This window comes from Haliaeetus albicilla, chromosome 10, assembly GCF_947461875.1.
Source record: "Haliaeetus albicilla chromosome 10, bHalAlb1.1, whole genome shotgun sequence".
NCBI lineage: Eukaryota > Metazoa > Chordata > Aves > Accipitriformes > Accipitridae > Haliaeetus > Haliaeetus albicilla.
Genome location: NC_091492.1, coordinates 21,829,952 through 21,849,940, shown reverse-complemented (window position 1 = coordinate 21,849,940; position 19,989 = coordinate 21,829,952). Strand labels below are relative to the sequence as shown.

The 19,989-nt window shown below is 43.1% G+C and overlaps 1 protein-coding gene across 4 annotated transcripts in view; it reads right to left on the bottom strand.

Annotated features, from left to right (window-relative positions):
* The window catches only part of PDPR (pyruvate dehydrogenase phosphatase regulatory subunit), a 28,088-nt gene extending 8,122 nt beyond the window's left edge, over positions 1-19,966 (bottom strand). The window contains exons 1-17 of one of the 4 annotated variants that reach the window (XM_069793798.1): positions 19,880-19,966; positions 18,618-18,917; positions 16,164-16,297; positions 15,138-15,219; positions 14,883-15,046; positions 13,753-13,874; positions 12,718-12,835; positions 11,183-11,332; positions 8,203-8,395; positions 6,552-6,676; positions 4,771-4,926; positions 4,535-4,668; positions 3,996-4,144; positions 2,543-2,655; positions 2,081-2,175; positions 1,275-1,364; positions 811-993 (exon numbers count right to left, since the gene is read on the bottom strand). In XM_069793798.1, the coding sequence (XP_069649899.1) occupies positions 811-993; positions 1,275-1,364; positions 2,081-2,175; positions 2,543-2,655; positions 3,996-4,144; positions 4,535-4,668; positions 4,771-4,926; positions 6,552-6,676; positions 8,203-8,395; positions 11,183-11,332; positions 12,718-12,835; positions 13,753-13,874; positions 14,883-15,046; positions 15,138-15,219; positions 16,164-16,297; positions 18,618-18,844 (2,235 nt within the window). In that variant the 5' untranslated portion in view covers positions 18,845-18,917; positions 19,880-19,966. The other 3 variants (XM_069793799.1, XM_009926252.2, XM_069793800.1) reach the window with 3 other exon arrangements.
* Between the last annotated feature and the right edge of the window lie 23 nt (positions 19,967-19,989).

Genomic DNA, 19,989 nt, shown 5'->3' with positions numbered 1-19,989 from the left:
CTGCTTCTATAGGCAAGAAGCCCAGCTCAGGCAGGAGCTTTACTGTTGTTGTTCCAGATGCTAAAAGACACAAAAATATTTGTGAAATGGGCCTTTAAAAAATTCATTCTAATTTTCACTATAGTGAAAACATGTCACCTTTCTAGTTTTTGCCATTTTTCTGGTTCCAGGAACTCTACCATGTTTTATAAACCAGAGGGAAACTGTAATAACAGATGAAATTTGTGTCCCTGATCACTACCCTCCCTTCTCTAAATTATTTGATACAAGCATTTGTTTTGGCTTGTGCAAAGATGTGAGAAAGAAGGCAACAAGCAAGTGACAGAGATGGCACCTGCCACCACAACAAGCAGGATACAACTCTACGTTCTTCTGTGGTTTAATAAAAATAGAGAACTCCCTTGTTTCAGTAAAACTAGAGGACACCTGTTCTTGGCCCCATCCTCATATTTTACTTCATTAAATGCCACTTGGTGCACAGGCTGGCTTTTGCTTCATCAGACTGGGAAAACAGCTGGGAGAAACATGAACTCTGAGCATCTGTAAGGTACACAGCACCCTCCACCATACAGAGCACTGCACACATGAGCAACACAGGACACTACACAGATCCCTGGGAATGCTGCCCAGGAAGGAGGAAGACATAATACTTTTGATATTTCTAGCACCTTTCTGAAGCACAAGAATATAGGTTATAGTTATGCACTCCACACAGCCCCATCAAAAAAATGACATACCTATCCACTCAGATGGCAGTCTTTTCAGCTCAGTACTGCTCTCCCACCCACCCCAGTGTAGGAGGTGGTGTACCTTTTCCAGCTTGACCTGGAACTCGCGTCCACACTCCATAGGAGTGGTAAAAGCATCCAGATCCTGGCCCCAGAACGCAAAGAACTTCTCAATGCGCAGGCTGCGGAGTGCGTAATAACCAGCGTTCCGAATCCCATACTTCTGTCCCATGTTCATTACCTCGTTGTACACGTGAAGGGCATACTGCAAAGGAAGGGTGAAACATAGAGCTGCAGACCAATGCCAGGAGAGAGCAACAGCATCTGACACCACCACGCATGTTACTGTGTGCCCTGCTGCTGGAGCACAAGATGTCTGCCGGACTAGAATGCAACACAAAGCAGGGAAACTGCCCCCGGTGTCTGCAGGCAGCTTTCTCATGGTACAAACCAGACATTTCATTACGCTGAGTCAACTTGGAAAGTGTTTCTGATTATGCATGCAAGCAACTGTTTTAATTAGCTAAAGCTACCGTGTACTCTTACCTCTATGGGGATATAAAGCATGAATCCAGGTTCTCCTGTGTGAGTGATACTCATCACACGGATGCCATTAGCATAGCCCACGCTCATCTCCTGCAGAATCAGAGGGGGTGAAATCATCCAAACTGGAACACAGCAAGGAGATCCAGAAGGAGCACAAGGCATAACGCAAACCACACCGGCCAGCCCTTTTGTCCCTTCCTCACTGCAGTTCACCACCGGCACATACTGTGGCAGGTGCACCGGCCCTGGTAAAGACTGAAACCCCTCAAAAACTCTTGACTGCTGAACCACAGCTCTCCCTAGTGACTACGGGCAAAGAATTTAAATTTAAAATTCAGACTTCTTAATCACTTCATGACACTTGGCAATAAGCCTTGGAACTAGGTCAGGACACAGGCTTGTATTCCAGATATGAGACAGAAACTGAAGAGCAGCTATCTGCTTAGCCTTTTAACGTGACAGGATACAATGACTCCCTGGTCACTGATCCTAGCTGCCCCTCTGACTGACAGCTTCATAGTTGATTGTATGAAATATGCCAAGATATCAAATGGCATCAAGCCTACAGTGAGTGGAATATTGAAAACAAATGCATAATCACCTATATATTTAGCAAGCAGAACCTAAAGAGAACTAGTTAAACTCCGCCTACTGAGTTTATTACCAACCTAGATCAGTAACTGCAGTAAACCTATATGTAAATCTAAAATTCCCCTCTAACTACCCAAAACATAATTCTTCCCCTCCTTCCACACATGCTTCGAAAAACCTAGCAGCGTGAGGAGGAAGGAAGCACAGTCACTCACCTTGCAAAAGAGAGAGGGAAAATGTTCTGGAGTTATTGGGGCATATGACAACTCTGACAAGACATCCACAGCACGGGGGCCGATCAGATTGAGAGCTAAAGAGGGGAAGTTAACAGTATTAGGATGAGACTGGAGAAGTCTTGCTCAGTGTCTAACTTGCATATGCACATGCCCCAGTTTCTAAAGTCTTAGTGCTTATTGGAACTAATAGGTACATTTACACTTAAGAATGGAGGAAAGAGTCATTAAACTCTCTCTCCTTAAAGTCCACAGGAAAGGAAAGCTATCTCCCAGCTCATGGCATGCTAGAAGGAAGTCTCTGAATTGCGGTGTTCATCCAGCTGTTTGGAAAGGAGACCCAGTCACCACTCTAGACACTTCAAACAATTAATTGGCATGCAGAACAGACACCATTTGTGATTTCAGGCTGTATAAGGAGGTCTACTTTCAGTGATTTCTTACCCGTGTACTTCCAGGTCACGTCTTCCATGGTCAGGTTGCTGTCATCAGGCAAGCGGTTCTTCAGCCAGGCCCAGCAATGGACTTGTTGGTCAGTAGGGGAAATCATGAAGAAGCTGGAACAGACAAATTGAAACCAAGAAACAATGAATGGACAGCCACAAGATGATTCAGTTCATTCTTTGTCCATGAACTACTGGAGCCATTCAGCAGCTTCCAAGCTAACAGGAGACCAAAACACGGTGGCTTGTGAAAACCACAGCTAGTCTCTGGATCAATGCCATCAAATCTGTCATGACAAGAAACCTCAGCCTTCAAGCATTAGCAGCAGCCTGGTGACAAGAAGTGACTAGAGAAGGAACACAGGCAGTTCCACAGAAAGTTCACAGGGTATCTCAAAAGTCACAATCATTTTACAGGAGGTGTTTGCAGGTCTTCGCCACCAATGATTCTGCCTACTCTGACAGTCAGAAGAGTGCTTGGTTCACACAGCAATTTCTTGTTTCAGCAAAAGTCTTTTCACAAACAATGGTGGTTATTATTAACAGTTTCCAAAAACAGAACTCCACTTGATATGTGAAAATGAGCTACTTGTTGTGTAAGTCTCTTTCACAGAAACTGCGTGTTAAAGTACATTATTGTCAGAGATAACATCTGCAGAAATGACTAGGCAAGGAGGAAAGCTACTGGTTTCACACAGAGAAGGACAATACTTTTAAGCAATACATGAATGCAGACAGAAGAGGAAGAGAAAGAAAAGCTGTTTCTAATTAAAGAGCAGGAAAGAAGAATGCTTTCACACCAATACAATGAAAGCATGCATAGAAAACAGTCCAGAGAAATAAAACCAACATTCAGCAGGGACATGGCCATGAAGAGGTTTTTTAAAATGAGAACTTTTTTTATTAAATGCCAAAGAGGGCCCAAACTGTTGAGTCTATGGATGAGATCCTGTGATCATGTCAGTTTGCACCAGAGAGCACAAAAAAGAATCACGAGACACTGCAGAGCTGAGAATTAGAGTACCCATACTGCAATGAAAGCTGAAATAATCAAAAAGTAGTATTTTCAGCACGCAATTCCAATGAGGAGATTGGCCAGGAGCCAATGAGGAACTGTTTGGTTTGCACTTTGAATGATTACCTAAATTAATAAACTCTAATGACTGCTGAAAACAATTTGTCTTTCAATTGAGGAAATTAAACATCTAAAGGCCTAACATTTTGTAGAAATCTATGTCCATCTGTAGTCCCAGAAAAAAGCATATTTTCCCCAATACTGGTAAATTCAGGAGCTCCCTCTCATTTGGGTTACTGAATTAGGAACATAAGAGGAGAATCAAGACTTTTCTTTGTTCTTTACAGAGGGGAAAAAAAGTTCATGATCTCCATTAAGAGGTTCTTAAAGGCTCTAACACCCAAAGGGTGATGGATAAAGATGCTGTCTGCATACCTACCTGCGTTTGCTCAACCGTGCTATGCTGCAGTCATTCTCATAACCTCCTTTCTCATTAAGCATGCCTGTATGCACAACATGCCCAACTGGCACATCCAGGTCATTTGAGAAGAGATACTGCAGACTCTCCAGGGCCTCATCTCCTGTGGACTACATGAATTGAAAGGGAGAGAAAATCAGACAAGCTCTCTGAGCAATACAAATCCACTGGGGCAGTGTAAGATCGCGTCAACGTCCTGGCCCAAATTCTTTCAATTTGTAATGATAGTGACACTGATGTCTCGAGTATAATAGTGACAATGGTGACATAGTGCCAGAGGTCAAATTCTATTTAAAGGCTAAGTTGGTATTTCTATAAACTGGGCCTTTGGCAGACAAAAAGTAATCTATGCTAAATACTGTGGTACAACCTGAATTTGGTCCTACAGCTTGACTTCCTCTGTCTATCCTCAATAGGACACATCGAATTTTGCAAACACAGTCAATAATAAACTAAGGTCACCTCTACCAGGCTGATGCTGTCACTTCCTAGGTACTCACGCTTATTTCAAACTTGGTAAAAGATGACATGTCAATGACACAAACCGCTTCCTTACAGCACTTGACTTCGGAACCCACAATATCAAACCAGTCTGGTTTATAAAAGGTTTTGCTCTGATCCAAATCCAGCAGATCTAATGTAAAGAAGAATCAAAGGGACAATTCATAAACTGGATGAACTAAGATCTTACATAGACCAGTAGGGATGCACTAGGCAGAGGAAAATATGATCTCACCTTTCCCAGGTGGGACAAAATACTTGACTCTTTCAAATCCATGCTTCTCCATCCACCTAGCTCCTTGTGCATCCAGACGGTCATACAATGGTGAAGTACGCAGCTGCCTGCCAGTCTGGAAGTCCCAACGGGGAACTTTCAGATCACACATGAGGGCTGCAATGGTCACAAATATCTGTTATTAGGCAAAGTGATTATCTGAAATTATCTTCCAGATTATCAATACTTACTAATATCTGAACCATTAATAAAATTCCCTCAAAACAGTTCTGACCTTCCTTTTCTGTTTTTGAAAACCGACAAATCTGTTTTGATCCATTTACAGCTATTCAAAATCAGAGTAACAATATTTGCACAGAACATTTATATTTATAGATATTTATGGTCTCATGACAATACTGTCAAGATAACAAAAACTCTCTATTTTTCATGAAGTCATGTTGAGTAGCATTAATTATGCATGATCCTTCCTTGACAGCGCACTATATCAGACACTTATCATTTTGACAATACTAATGCTGGAGTAGGCAGCCCACAGCTACAAGGATCATCTAATTCAGCTTCTTAAATATTGGCAGTTCAGCCTTTTCTAATTACTGAAGCTTTTCCAAATGGCTCCTATACCTTTTCAGCCAATATAGAATATTCTTATTTAGAAAACAAGTACCCTAATAAATGTTTAGCATCCTCCCTGGTTACCAGTGGGGCGTAATAACCCAAGGATGTTTGAATACTTCTTCATAAATGTTAAGTTTCTAAGTCATAAACTGCTTAAAATTGAAGATAAGCCGAATATCTATTGGTTTTGCTTCATAGCTAATTATTTAATGATTTTATTGGCAGTATCTGGTATTGGTACTCCTGAAAGAGTGGGTAGAGGGAAAAATAGATTAGAACGGCAACATAACACTGCAGAAATTGAATACAGTACTTATCTTGTAAAAACTAGAGTGATTCTGTAGCTATCAAAATTGAGATTTGTATTGGAAAGCAACTGCAGAATAATGTCAAGAGTATAAAGTGATTTTTCTGGAAGGAAGGTCAAAGCGTAAGGCTTTTATTTCCTGGATATAGCAGGGCTAAGAGCTTACCCAACTTCTCTGCTTCCACCCAAACACATGTTTTTAGTTTAGACTCAGTATTCAAATAATTGTTCCTGTTTTGCAACTTGTGGAGCACTTCATACTTCTATTTGAATCTTGAAAAGAAGTTGTCCACTTTACCTCAGGACAGATAAACAATAGGAGGAAACTAAGTATGGCTTTAGACAAGAAAAATGACACCTGAAATCTTATTCTGCAACGTATTTATCACGAACTTTGACAGGAGAAAGCAGAATATGTCTATGAAGAGTTCCTGAATGATGTAAGATAACCGGATCACATACTAGTAGTTGGAAGTGATGGTGTTTCCACACTGTAATGATGTGCAAAGTATAACAATGTTTGAGACAGCCTAATATTCCCAGTTAAGATCTTGGCATTGTTTTATTAGGCTGGAGTCCTATACAGATACGCAAAAATTTCCACATACCAGAGGCAAAGCACAGGAATAGGAGAAAGCACGGTACCAACGGCCTTTCTTTAAGAAAAGTTAATAAGAACAGCACTAATACAAAAAACCCCCATCCTTTCCCTTCTCCTGGGAAGAGGCTGTACTGCCACAAAGGAGGCCAGGAAGAAGGAAAATGGTTCTCAGACAGATGACAGAGGAGAGACAGTGCATTAAAGAGGAGAATCTTGGACATCCTGGCCAGCACTGAATGCAGAGACCTCACTTACGCATTACTTCCATCACACGGTGTCGGAGGAAAGTGCGACTGCTCTGAAGGGCACCAAAACGTTTCAAATCCAGAGGCCAGACATTTTCTGATGGATACCCATTTACCATCCACTCTGCCAGGTACCTGATGGAAGAAGTAAAGAAAGACTGAGATATCACCCACTGTCTTAAGGGAAAGAGTCTACCTTTGAAGTCAGAAGCAAGCCAATTTGGACACGACAATTTATTGCAGTAGGGAGAGAGAAGACAACGAACATGGTATTCTAAATACTAGCAGAATGTGGAAGGCTTCCCTTCACAAAACCCATCCACCAGATTTCCAAATTATTAATTTCCCATTAGGATGAAACATATAGGGCAGCAGGAAGTTAAGGACATGTAAACGAAGCCAGAGCCTGGACAGGTAGCCTGGCTGACACTGTGTCAAGTCCTCAGGCTACGCTACAAAAGGAGGTGCTGAGTACGTTTAGGTTGGAGTTAGGAGGCTGACTGCTTTGTCATTTTTCAGTACCTGGTGTAGGCTCAGCCACAAACCATCAGTGACAGCATTCATTTCAGCACGAGGTGCCAGCCAAGTTATGTTTAGCTACACTTCTAGCAGTGAAGGAGGAAGGCATGCTCCAGAGCTAAAGGACAAAGGCAGCTCAGACCAAAGCAGAGCAGAAGGATCTGTTCACAGTCAGCAAACAGAAAAACAAAGGGGTTTGAGATCGATAATTAAAAGTTACATTAGCAAGCTAAGCTGCTTATCTTGAGGCTGTAGCAACAAATGGACAAATAATGCTTTTACCTTCAGAAATTATTTTGATTCTTAGAGAATCTCACCACAAAGATTCTCTATATTTTATATGACAAAGAAAAAAACCCAAGAGTTGCTTCCCTGGAGAGTTAAATTATTAGACAATAGACAGAAACTAGTGGAGACAAACGCAGATACTAACACCTGCCATGAAAAATGAGCAGTTTAAGAAGGCTGTACGGCAGAAGAGATGCTGGGTTGCCAAAATCAAATGGCAGAGGGACTGATGATCATTCTGCAAGAAACTTTGCTGCTGGGATCACATTTACATGCCTGTCAAAGTACCTGCATTAACACAGGTATTGGATTTTCTGAGAAATTATTCCACCCCTATCTCACTGGCAGAGGAGAGTCTTTAACAGTCTTTAACTGGCAGCACTGGCATCACATATGCGGTGCTTCATCTGCAACAGTTTCTCTGAAAGCAGAGTGAATCTAACTGCTGTGTCAACTTGAATGATCTAAGGACTTCAATCAAATAATAAAGGGGACCACGGAGTACAGAAGATGAGGGAATATATGCTTTGCTAAGCTTTTATCTCTTCCTAGTAGATAAAAAAAAAAATATCAGACCAGTTACCCAGCAGGCTGCTGATCACCGAGATGTGATGCCTAAGGAGAGGTGTGCAGGATAGGAGGAGAGTCCAACACAGATTTGGAATACACGCAGGAGAACATAATCAGAACATGGCAACTGCTCCTCTCCTTCACTCAAGTTGGAAACGAAAGAGGAGTCTTTGTCAAAGAGGAGGTGAGAAATACTGACCAAAACATTCTAGACGGATCACCTGAGCAGTCTCTTTTCTTGGTTAAAACCCTACTTACACACATAACAGTGATAAACCACTTACTTGCCTGCTCCCCCACCATATGAGATACCAGCTGAGTTCATGCCAGCCAGAACGAAGTAACCCCGCACGGTGGGCGACTCTCCCATGATGCACCGCATATCTGGTGTGAAGGACTCTGGGCAGTTCACTAACTGCATGATCTGCAGAGCCTCCAAATCCGGCATCCTGCGCAGAAGGGCACTCAGAAGTGGTTCTAGGATCCAAGACAAACAAAAAAATATAAAAAGTCACAGCCTTCAGTCTCAACGCATTTCAGCTACTTCACCTTCGAACTGGACAGCATGACAGAGGCATGCTGTTATCTGAACAGATGGAAACTGCTTCCATGTTTCAATGCAGTCGCAGGATAAACCATTTACCTGCTGGAATCAAACTACTTGAAACGGATCACACAGCATACCATAAAAGCAGCCATACTGATCCAGACCAGCAGCCCAGTATTGTTTTCAACAGTGCAAGAGCGTGTTCAGTTTTGTTAGGGAAAACAATATGAATAGACATCAAATAGATATCTAGCGAGGAGTAATAACAGGCAAATCTATATGACACTTGTCCCACGCACTCTGCCAGCCTGCACTTACCATCAGCTCTGAGGATTTCCTAAAAACCTGATATATTTTCCCTATTTAGTAATCCCTAAATCAATCTCTCTTCTAAGGGATCTTCCCCAAACTCATGAAAACATCCTACAGATGCCAACAAGGAGTTCCACATATTTAGTATTTGTCGTATGAGGAATCATCTCCTTTTGTTTCGAAATTCACACTCAATTTTTGATGCTTCCCAGTTGGCATAATAAAAGAGACAGTGAACAGGAGATCCCCATCTATCCTGTCCACCTCATTCAAGATTTCACAGACCCCTGTTTATTTCCCTTCTGTCATCAATTTTTCTCAGCCCACTCAAGTCATTCCTCGCTTGGAAACTGTTCCAAGTTTTGATCAGCTTCTTGCTGCTCTTTCATCAGGCCTTCTCCAGTCATATGATACCCTCTGGAGATAGAGAGCCTAGAACAACACCTAGTATCTGGCAAACCAAGGATTTAGTGTTGCATAATGATTGTGTTTTCTGCCCCTTTCCTAATAATTGCTAACTTGTCTTTTGCTTTGACTGCTACTGAGCTATCTTCACAGAACTAATAAAACCCCAAGGTCAGTTCAAAGCTCATCATTTTCTATGGTGAAAATTAAGACCATCCACACATACCCCCATGCACTTGCATCACTTCACATTTATCCTCATTGAATTTCCTTGCCACTTCATTACCCAGTCATGCTGGAAAGGTCCTTCAGCAATTCTTCAGTCTGACATTTGAGAGCATTAATAAAGGGAGAAGCTATCTACTTTGTTTTCTTGTCCAGAAGTTACCTCTGCATAGTACTCCAGATAAAAGCCCTCAAGACACAGCACTAATAACACTCCTCAGCTTTACACACAAGCAGTACAATAACCAGATTTCATATTACCTATGAAGTTACAAACAGAAACAGTCTTTCTGACCTGCTCTCTCCCCTTCCTCTCTCATGCATTAGAACTCCAGACTGAGAGCCTGTAGTTACAGACTTTTTTTTCTTATTGATAAAAAGAGGGATCAGTGTTAGATTTGTTCTCATAACCAGCTCAACATTTAAGCAACTGTACAGGCTATTTTAAAATCAAAAGGTGTTTCAATGAGAGAGATCAAAGCAGTAATGCAAGAGCTCAAACCACAGAAATTGCAGCCCTAGAAAAGGATCAAATACTGGCTGAGTAAGCTCTGACTCTGCTCAACTGTTTGGTATGTTTGAACTGATAAAAGAGTAATGCTGGAACATAGCATGCAGTTGATTCTGAAACTTGGGCAATTTGTGGGTGCCAGCAAGCAGTGCCTTTTCATTTCAGCAGTACCAAAAAGGAATTGGGTGCAGAGCTTGAGCAACTCATTAGTGAAGCTATTATCCTCAAGCAAGTCTGTAGGCATCTATAGATCTAAAAAACTTTTAGCATATGCCAGCACAAAACTGCACCGTATCCTGGCTTCGCCCCCCGGAGTTTAAACTTTTATGGTATCGATATGGTATCTCATAGAAATGAAGGTAGAATTAATCAATTTGACCTAGGGAGTAGCTGGAAGAACATACTACCACTGCAGAAAGAAATCAAGTGAAAATCCATCTGTGCCTAGTCACAGAGGCATGCACATTCACAAGGGATGCAAAGAGCTCTGACACAAGGGAAAACTGGATCCCTGGAAAAAAAGGCAAATTTTAAGATGAGAGGGCATGCATAAACTTACCAGGCATAAAAAAAAAAAAAAAAAGGAAGGGACTCACAGACCATGCTGTGTTCTTTCCTACAGAAAGAGCCCTCCAGGTAAAAGTACATACAGAATATAAAAACAGAATAAAAAGGATACATAGACAAAATATACTTATATATAAAAAGGGAAGAAAAAGACAGAACATTTGGAATATAATAAACCACCACTGTCAATGGTGGGATAAAATCTGGGAAGCAACAATACCAAGTTCTGCCCACAAAGCAACCGCCACCGATGGAAATGCACTTGGCAGTCACTGCCGAAGATTGCTGCAGAAACAAAATACCACTGCTACATGGCAGGTCAACAGCGTTGATCTACAGTGTCACAAGAGGAGCAGCATGTGGCACTGACAGTCAAAAATCAAATGAAATGGCAGAAGAGTGCTGAAAAGTTTATGTAGTACCTCGCAGCACTAGAGGAAATTAATATATGCTGAGGGTCAGCTAGTGTTTTTAAACATTACACAGATACCAATGTAGTCCTTGGTAAGGGGTTTTACGCAAATTACTGACAAATGAAGAGATGAATGAATTTGAGAGAACTTTCATCATTCCCACACCTTTCAGGTAAAGGCAGACGCATGCTAGCTGGTCAACAGCAGCCTGCATTGTTGCTACCTCTGCCTTCTGCTGAAGCCACATGTTTCATTGCTGTGGTTATCTTTCCTCCCTAACATACCAAAATGATCCCAGTCTTCTTGAAGGTTGTGAATCTCCAGCTGGTTCCGTCCCTCCGTGAAGAGGGGTTTGGGGTTTTTCTCAAAGCCTCCTGAGAGGATGCCACCTTGCCAGTTGCGTATATAGATCCTGCCATCTGGGTCTACAATAGCTGCAGAGGAAAGAAAAGAGGTGGGAAGGGAATTGAGAAAAGGGATAGCTGTCTCGGGCTGTTGTTCCACAAACACCAATGATGGGGTCTGGTGACAGGCTGGGCCAAGCTAGCGGCCTCCTGACATGAGAAGGGACAGACTCAGTCCCCCAACCCCACACTTTCACACCATTCTGGTTCTCACATGACACCTTGGTGAGCCAGTTTAGATTACTAAGCCAGCACTAACTCCCATCACAACCATGCACGTTAACTTCTGGGCATCACAGTAAACTGAATTGAACCTGAAGAGCACGCAAGCCAGCAGGACAGTGTTACCAGGAGCAGGAGGACACATGAGGGAGTCAGATCCCTTGTGGCACTGATAAGCTATTATACTGGCTTAGTTCCACTGGAACTGCACCCAAGGCCAGACCTTCCACCAGCAGGTGTCCTGCCCTCCCCCTCTTTCTCTTCTTATATTAAGAACAGTTTATTTTAATGGGGATGCATCACTGATCCAGTTTGCTGCAGGCCACCAGCACAAACAAGGTGGGCAGCACTGGGGTGAGGACAAGCAGTCAGGTCTGGATTGCTTTTACCAGTGGTAGTGTCAGCTTGAAGCATTTATGATCCTCCACCTGACATGTTCCATAGCAATTTTTATCATGTACAGAAAAGCTGTGAATATATATATGTGTGTGTGTGTGAATATATAGATATATATGGGGTTTTTTTAATTACTCAGTCAAGTAAAAGTGAAGGACTCAGGGACCCTGGTCAGAGAGCTGAATTCCCTGGAGAGTACATACGTTACTCACTAGAAGCAGAAACTCTTGCTAAAGAGTGAGAGTAAATAAGCAAAGCTTTCTACTTCCCAACCAGTTTTCAAACAAAAGGGCTTTTCTTTAAGATATCCAAAAGCCAGAATATGGGGGAGGAGCAATTACCTCAAGTGTTTGGTTGCCCCTACAGCTCATAGACATGTAAATGCCATTGTAAAGCCTTAGCTTCTGTTGAAGGAAAGGAATAGATGGGCCATTTGGGGACAGCAGCCTGCAAGGAAAACATAGTGCCAAGGCTAGCACCCTTTCCAGCCCACAAATGCAACAATCAAAGTCTCAGACACACCTACTAGTCAAGCTAGAGTCAAGGTCATTCTCCTGCTAAGATGACCAACTCTGAAAATCAATTTCTGCGCCGAAAGCTTTCCCCAAGAGTAAGGAAAGAGATTCTACCACTGAAAGAGGATAGTCAAAGCAATTCAGCTAGAATGTATGTCACAGACCCAAAAAAGCTGAGAACTGATAGCCCTTAGTTGGCCTTTATGTCATAAGCCATGCGTTGCCTTGGAAAGGCAGATATAATTCACCAAGAAAAGTGAGGTAGAGCTGAAGAATCCTTACTTGGTAAATTGCTTGCCAAAGGTTCCTTCAAAGGATGTGTCAAGAGGTAGAAGTGTTCACAGGCATGGAGTGGGATATTGACTGGTTCCTCCCCAGAGTGGCCCAACTCATAGGCCCACTGAAATAAAAAGTGTATGTTAGAATACAAAAGAAGAAAACTAACTCCAATAAAAAAAGACAGGACAAAAGCACAGGTCCTGTCTGTGTGTTTGCTTTCATAAAAGGCCAAATAAGATTTGGTTTAGTCCCCTAAATCTTAAACAGACACACATTTTTTCTCTTTGCTTAAAATTTGAACTGTTTAGGACAAAGACTATTTTTCTGTTCTGCACATAAGATCTAGAAAAGTGGGGCCCTGACTCTAGACTAAGAAGTATCAACTTACAATACAAAAGCAAAGTAAGATCTGTACACTGAAGTCAACACTAGGCTCAGCCTCTAGAAGCAGAACAGTCAGAATTTCAGTGCCTGTACTGATAAGATGTGAAGACCCCATACTAACAAGAAAGCCAGCTGCTAGTTGAGAAACAGGAATTATCAGATGTATTGTCACAGTGGAGAGGACATGACACTAAGGGGGGGAGGAAAAAAAAAAAAAAGGAATTTTCAAGGGCGGGGGGGGTGGGGGCATGGGTGAGAGAGAGAGAGAAGGGTAGAGAGACTTAACTGTCTCACTAAGAGCCAAAGCAAAATTCTTCCTGTCAGAAGGGTGAGGTGCACCCCCCTGGAAAGAGACCATGGGCAGAGCTATACCAACAAGCTGCGGGGTGCTCCTTAGCAGGTCAACACCCAGCCTTTGGTGCCAAGCAAACAGCAAGCACTGCTCTCCTCCTTCACACCCCTGCTGGTCTAAGAAGCTGAATAACATGACTTTGATCTACTCCAGTAAACCAAGCCAAAGCACAAACCATAAAAAAAACCAACCAACCAACCAAACAAACAAACAAAAAAAAAAGCAAAAACCAAAAACTCCTGAGGAAAGTGAACGTGTTCTTAACCAAAGGGAAAAAGAAAGAAAAATTTTAGTAATTCAACCTGGCCAGCACAGTTGACAAAGTACTGGCATTGAATCTGTCCTCTGTCGGTCTCGACTGCAGTCACACGACCCTTCTGGACTGAGACATGACTGACACTCGTCCTTTCATGAATCTGGACACCTGAAGAGGACATAAGAAAGTCAGTATACCACAAGCCTTCCTTCTAATGTGTCAGGCTGCTAACATTTAACCCTTAAACTCAACCTAAATGCTTATTTTCTCTTTAAGACAAAATTTCTATTCTTGACCCAGTAATTCTTAAGTGAAACCCTGTGATTTGTAAAACATCATGCATACAGTTTGTACTTAATTTAAAGGCTGAAACTGTGAAGAGTTACAGTATTCTTTCCCATGTGACAATCTGGGTGATAAATAGAGCCTAGTATCAGCAACATGAAAAAGAGTCTCAACTATGGATTTCTTTCCATTACCATTCCTCTATGTGACAAAGTCTGTAGTTTCAGGTGACAAGTCTGCTTCTTTTATGGGAAATCAGTCATTTTGTGAAAAAATCAATTAAAGGTATGCAAAAAAAGCTGGACTAAAAGAAACTAAGAGAGGTTACCTTCCTAAGTTGCTTCTACCAATCTGATGGACTTTCATCCTTAATGAGCTTCATCTGTTATCACATCTAACCTTTCTCCCACTTTTAGACCACTCCAAATTTGCCAAAGTGCTGGGCAAACAGCATTTATTAGTACACTTCCAAACCCATTTCCAAAGCATATGTGCCCAATGAAATATTCCACGAGGGCTCAGACACACCTTTTCATTTGTAGGTAATTAAAACTCTTTTGAAGTGTAATTTTGAGTCAGGTCCTATGAAGGATTGTTTTTATGATAAAAGAGCGTGTGCTTATTCAGAGAAATATGTAACCAGTACGGACAACAAACTGGTGCTTGATCTATCACAGCAGATCTGTAAAGATTCAGTAGGTTAAAAAACAAATCAGCCTGTTTTTTAAGAAAAAGTAGATTTTAAAGAATCTGAACCTTACAGAAATAACCAAGTTTTGGTCTTCAGTGCTCAGTTAGAAAACCAAAAGACATACAGAACATAATTTTCTTTTATGTAAAGAAGATAACTATCATGCAGGACAGCACTCTGTAGATAAAAAAACCTCATACCATTCCGCGAGGCAGCCGTTGCCAGAGCCAGACTCACATTGGCAGATGACACAAGTGCATCTTCTGGCACATACATGGCCCCCACAAGGTCATGGATGTTGATCAGTGGGTGGAGCTGTGCCACTTGCTTTGGGGTGATAATTTCACAAGGTATCCCCATTACACTGCCACAGAACATAAGAAAAATGCCGTCATTAGTCTTGCAGGAGAGCTGGTGCAAACTTAAGATCAGTTTTATTTCCTGCTTATACGTACTTCAGTGATGAAGCAATGCGTTTCAGAGAGATTAGTCGATCCTGAGTCTGAGCCAGTGAAATAGAGCCTGTCTTCACGTACCCTATGACAATGACCAAAGTCAAGTCAGATTTGGACAGGATCTTGCATACCTTTTAATCTCAGACCCATTGCTTTAATCGCAGACCCATTGCTTCCACTACTCAGGAGCCTGGAAATCCCAGATCCCCAAATAACTTTAAACACTTATCAGCTAGTAATTAAAAACTGCATTAGTCAACTTTTCAAAAAAACAATTTAATTTTGATTTGTGTTCTCTTTCTACTACTTTTACTCATGTTTATAAAAAAACCCTTGAACTTCACACATGGTACCTCTTAAAAGAGAGAGGTTACTGGCACAAAAAGTGATCTAATAACTACTCAGAAGAATAAAACTTCAACAACTAAACACAGACATTTTGTGACTCCACCACTTGCGATAGATTAATACTAATCTTAATTACAGGCACAGTTATTAACCTCTGTTGAGTCTGACATATATCACAAGTCCTTGTCAGCAGAAAACTTTCAGTGACCAAGTCCTTCCTATCAGGTACATGCCTGAGCATTTTGGAGGGAGAGGGAGAATTTCAACACAATGTTTTCTTGTTATTTCCAGGGTGAGACTAGAGTAAGATACCTTGCTTTGCCCATGTGCTTCTGTTAACCACCACCTTTTTTTGAGAAGTGAATTGGTGCAGAAAATGGGCCATTTGCTCCAGTCACTGCAATACACTTTTTTGCATCTTTGTGAAAATTCACCTAAGTTTGCCCAAGCGACAGACAACATAAAAATTGTCCAAGTTTGCAGGTTGTCTGCCTTGGTTTGCCCATCTGACACCCTTCTTCCCATTCTTCTGACTACATTAGTAACATCCATAGTCCAAATGTATCATTTCTGAATAGGAACGACCAACTCTTAAGACACTGTAAAATTACCTTCGTATTTCAGTGTCAATACTTCGATTGTTTCCCAAAGATTACTCCACGATTACACTTCCAATACCTGTTTTTACTCCTGTCTCTTGTTCCAGCTGCTGGTAGAGCTTGTTAGAATAGTCTGCCATCTTCAGCTCTATGGACACAGGTCTGGCCGTGCTCACAATGCCAGCACAGAAGCGAGTGGTACCAGCAGCCAACCTGCAAGAGAAGTTGCAAAGAAGGCCTCATCTGGCTGACAGGCAGAGAGATGAGCACCCCCCGCAAGGCTGCTCAAGCAGCTCTGCTGAGAGCACAAACCAGACAGCAACCTTTCCCCTAAACATATCAGACCAAAGTTGGATGATGCAGGGATAATGCAACCTCTAGAATGCTTTTCCTTTAGCTCACTTCTGAAAACACAATGTATTCCAAAGCCACTTCTCTTTAACTAGTCTTAAACACTGAATTTTTTCGAAGAAAGCAGTTTAAAAGAAAAAAATTACCTTATGCTTAAGTTGACCTGCCTACCTGATCCTTTCTTTCTCCAAAGCAGGATTTCCCTCAAATGAAAATCACCGTGGATTTGAAGCGTGCAACTTTGCAGTTTACAGAAAGAACAAGTCCCTCTTACTGTGCAGCAACTGCCACAGATAGGTACATATATTTCTTGTCCCTTTTAAAATTGCCCTTAAACCACTGTCCATCTAGCTATTTGGTGAAGGGATGCTGTAGACATATAAACCTATTAAAAACTCCCTGCAGCACAGACACAGGAAGACAATTAGATTTAAGCATCTCCCTCACAACCTGCCTCCGCAATACTTCCAAGTCATCTTTCCTGCTGCTAAAGCAATCCTGCATTTTTCCACTTGCCTATGAAAGCCTTTGACAAGACTGCTTTTGGCCGAGTGTGTCCATATTCTCTCAGAAATTCAACCTAAAAAATCAGTTGAGTAAGGTATTCTTTTTGCTACATCCTTACTCAATGACATGGTCTTACCATGCTATGCATACTGTGAGACGTTTCTGCTAGTGCAATGTTCTTTTCCCCTGAGCACGCACACAGACTGAGCTTGTACAGCATCTAACTCAATGAAGATCTGTAATGGGGTATTCATACCCCGCTCCAAGCTAGTAAAGGTTACATTCCCTTAGAAATGGAGCCTAGCACCCAATTTCTCTTGGAAGGACACCACTCAAAAGGTCTCAGATGAGACTACCCAACTTGCAACTATAAAGAACCTAGCATTACCTGCTTCCCAGCCATGCAAAGTCAAGGAACCACAGCTAATTATTCTTGAAGGCAGCATCAGATGGGAAGCTCTAAGCTCGATGGCAAATATTCTCAGTTTGGCTCCCATTTAGGGTGTTAGAAGCTGCTGCAATAAACACCTCTTCAAACCCCTAAAGCCTTAGCACTGCCTCATACCTAAGGTCCCCAAATTGCTTAATGAAAATGACACGAATATACCTCTGAAACAGAAATCTAAACAGTTAAGGGCTGCAGAGTCAGCTTTCAACAGGATCTACGTACTCTGCCACAGACTGCAGATCCAATCCACAGAGGAGTGCACAAGGACGTGAACTCAGCCAAACTGTAACGGCCTTAGCTGTTTTACAGATGGCAACTAAATACTGCAACAGACAAACTACATAATCCGAGGCTTTAACCATCTTAGAAGGCACTGTTTCAATGATGTTTGCTTATAACCTCCACATCTCCCGCAATCTCTTTTGAGCTTTGCTAGTGGTGTAATGGTTCATATACGTATCACATCCTACTTCTAGAGATCATCAATAGAGGCTGAATGATTTACACAGATTTTTAGTTCTCTTAAAATGGTCCACCTTTGCCAGCTGCATTGTGTTTTACACGATTACCTGCGATTATGCCAAAGCAGATGGGTATCTCCCGAAGGAACTGCGGTCCACGGCAAACCCACGCCAGGGCAAAGCTGTCCTGATGGGAACTGCAGCCCGTGGAGGACTCACACTGGAGCCCAGTACTGATCATACCCACCCCCCCATTCACCCGCTGATCTTCTTGGAGCAGTGTAGGAGACCCTGGAGTGCAGGAGTGAAGTTCAGCATAGGAAAGGAAAGGTGGTGTTCTAATGTTTGGATTTTTGTTTCTCACTACCTATTTTAACTAGCATGAAATGAAGTAATTCTTTAATTATTTTAATTCTTCCTAAGGCAAGTCTGTTTTGCCCACGGCAATAACTCATAAGCATTCTCCATGTCTTTATCTTAACCCGCGAGCTTTCTGAGCCTACCTCCTCCCCATGTTGCTGAGGAGGAAAAGTGAGTGGCTGTGTGGGAGTTTGGCCCTTAACCAAGGCTAACCCACCACAATCATGCAAAGGGATACCCTTCACCTTGCAGGTCTGCCCTGTTCTTGAGAAGCAGTACCAAGTGTCATTACTAATGTTCAATATAAGCTTATTCGTGGGTCCAAGAGGTAGAAATAACACATTACAGCATATGCTGCTATGTATGGAAGTCCTGTTTCTTTGCTTTTGTTCCCAGAAATCCTTACCTGCCCTGCTCAAGTAAGACTATATCCTTCCAACCCATCTTGGAAAGGTGATATGCCACGGAGGTGCCCATGATTCCACCACCGCAGATGACAACCTGTGCCTGTGCTGGCAAGGAAACCGGGTAAGGTTCTGCTGTACTTGAGGTACTTCGCCGGGAGCAGGTCATTCTTCTCCATTTCACGTTAGCTGCTCGCCACTGGACATCTGACAGTAATCGGAGAAACATCCCAGCAGCTATTTGTCAGTTTTCTTAAAGCACCACCTAGATGTGTTCAGACGTTAACTGAGTACCACTCCTTCTAGGAAGGAAAAGACGAGAATCACATTACCACTTATCTTATAATATACAAGGTTGGCAGCGGCAAACATCACATGGTGCGTCAGGTGTAAGTGGACATGGGAAAGCTGATGAGTAAATACACAGGAGAGCAGTTATTCAGTCCTGAAACAAGAGTCTTGCTATTAAAATTTAAACTTGGATCATAACACGGGTACAGAGCATTACACCTTTGTTTTTGACGGCAGCGTAACTTGACAATGAGCAAAGAACCAGGCAAAAGCTGGAAAAGAACGGCAAGAACGCTCTCACACCAGCAACGGGTGGATCAGGGAAAGCCAGCAGGCTCTGAAAATCTTTCATAAAGGCTGACATTAACAAGGCGCAAATAAGCTTGATTATTAACGTTGCCAGGCCTTTACCTGAGGAAGGAAACAAAGTCTGTGATCAGAGCGACTAGAACAAGGAACTAGAGACACGCTCTCCGATAGCCTTAGTTTTACCACAGGACGTTACCCAGGACCTCGGACTGCGGTAACCCCGCAGCCCGGTGACCAAAGCTGGAATTTAACACTATGCCTGCGCTAAGCGGGTTACTGCTGCAGGCTGGCGGTTTCTCTTACCCGCAGCCTGCCGCACGCCACAGATCCGTACGAGAAGGCAGCACAGCGCCTGACGGGCCGCCACGCTTCCCGCTCCCACCCTGACGGGAAGGGTGTCAGTAGCGGGAAGCGGGCCGGCAGCAGCGAAAACCCCGCTGGCAGCCCCGGAGGCGGGGGAGCCGCCGCCTCGGCCTGCTTGCCTCCGCCGGAGCCCCCCGACCCCGGGGAACGGGGCAGGCCCGCGGCCGAGCGCTGCGGGGCCGCCGGGAGAGCAGACCGGGTCAGGAGGGGTGCCGGCGGGCGGCCCCGCGTGGGCTGGGCCCCGGCGGGGGCCAGGGCAGCGGGCCGGGGCCGCGGGGACGGCGGGACCGCGCCGGCTCACCTGGGGGAGCGGGAGGCCTGACTGACCTTCCGCGCTTTACGGCCGCCAGCCGCGGCGCGACAGCCGCCCCGGCGCTCTGCGTCACCCGACCGCCGGCCAATCCCCAGCCC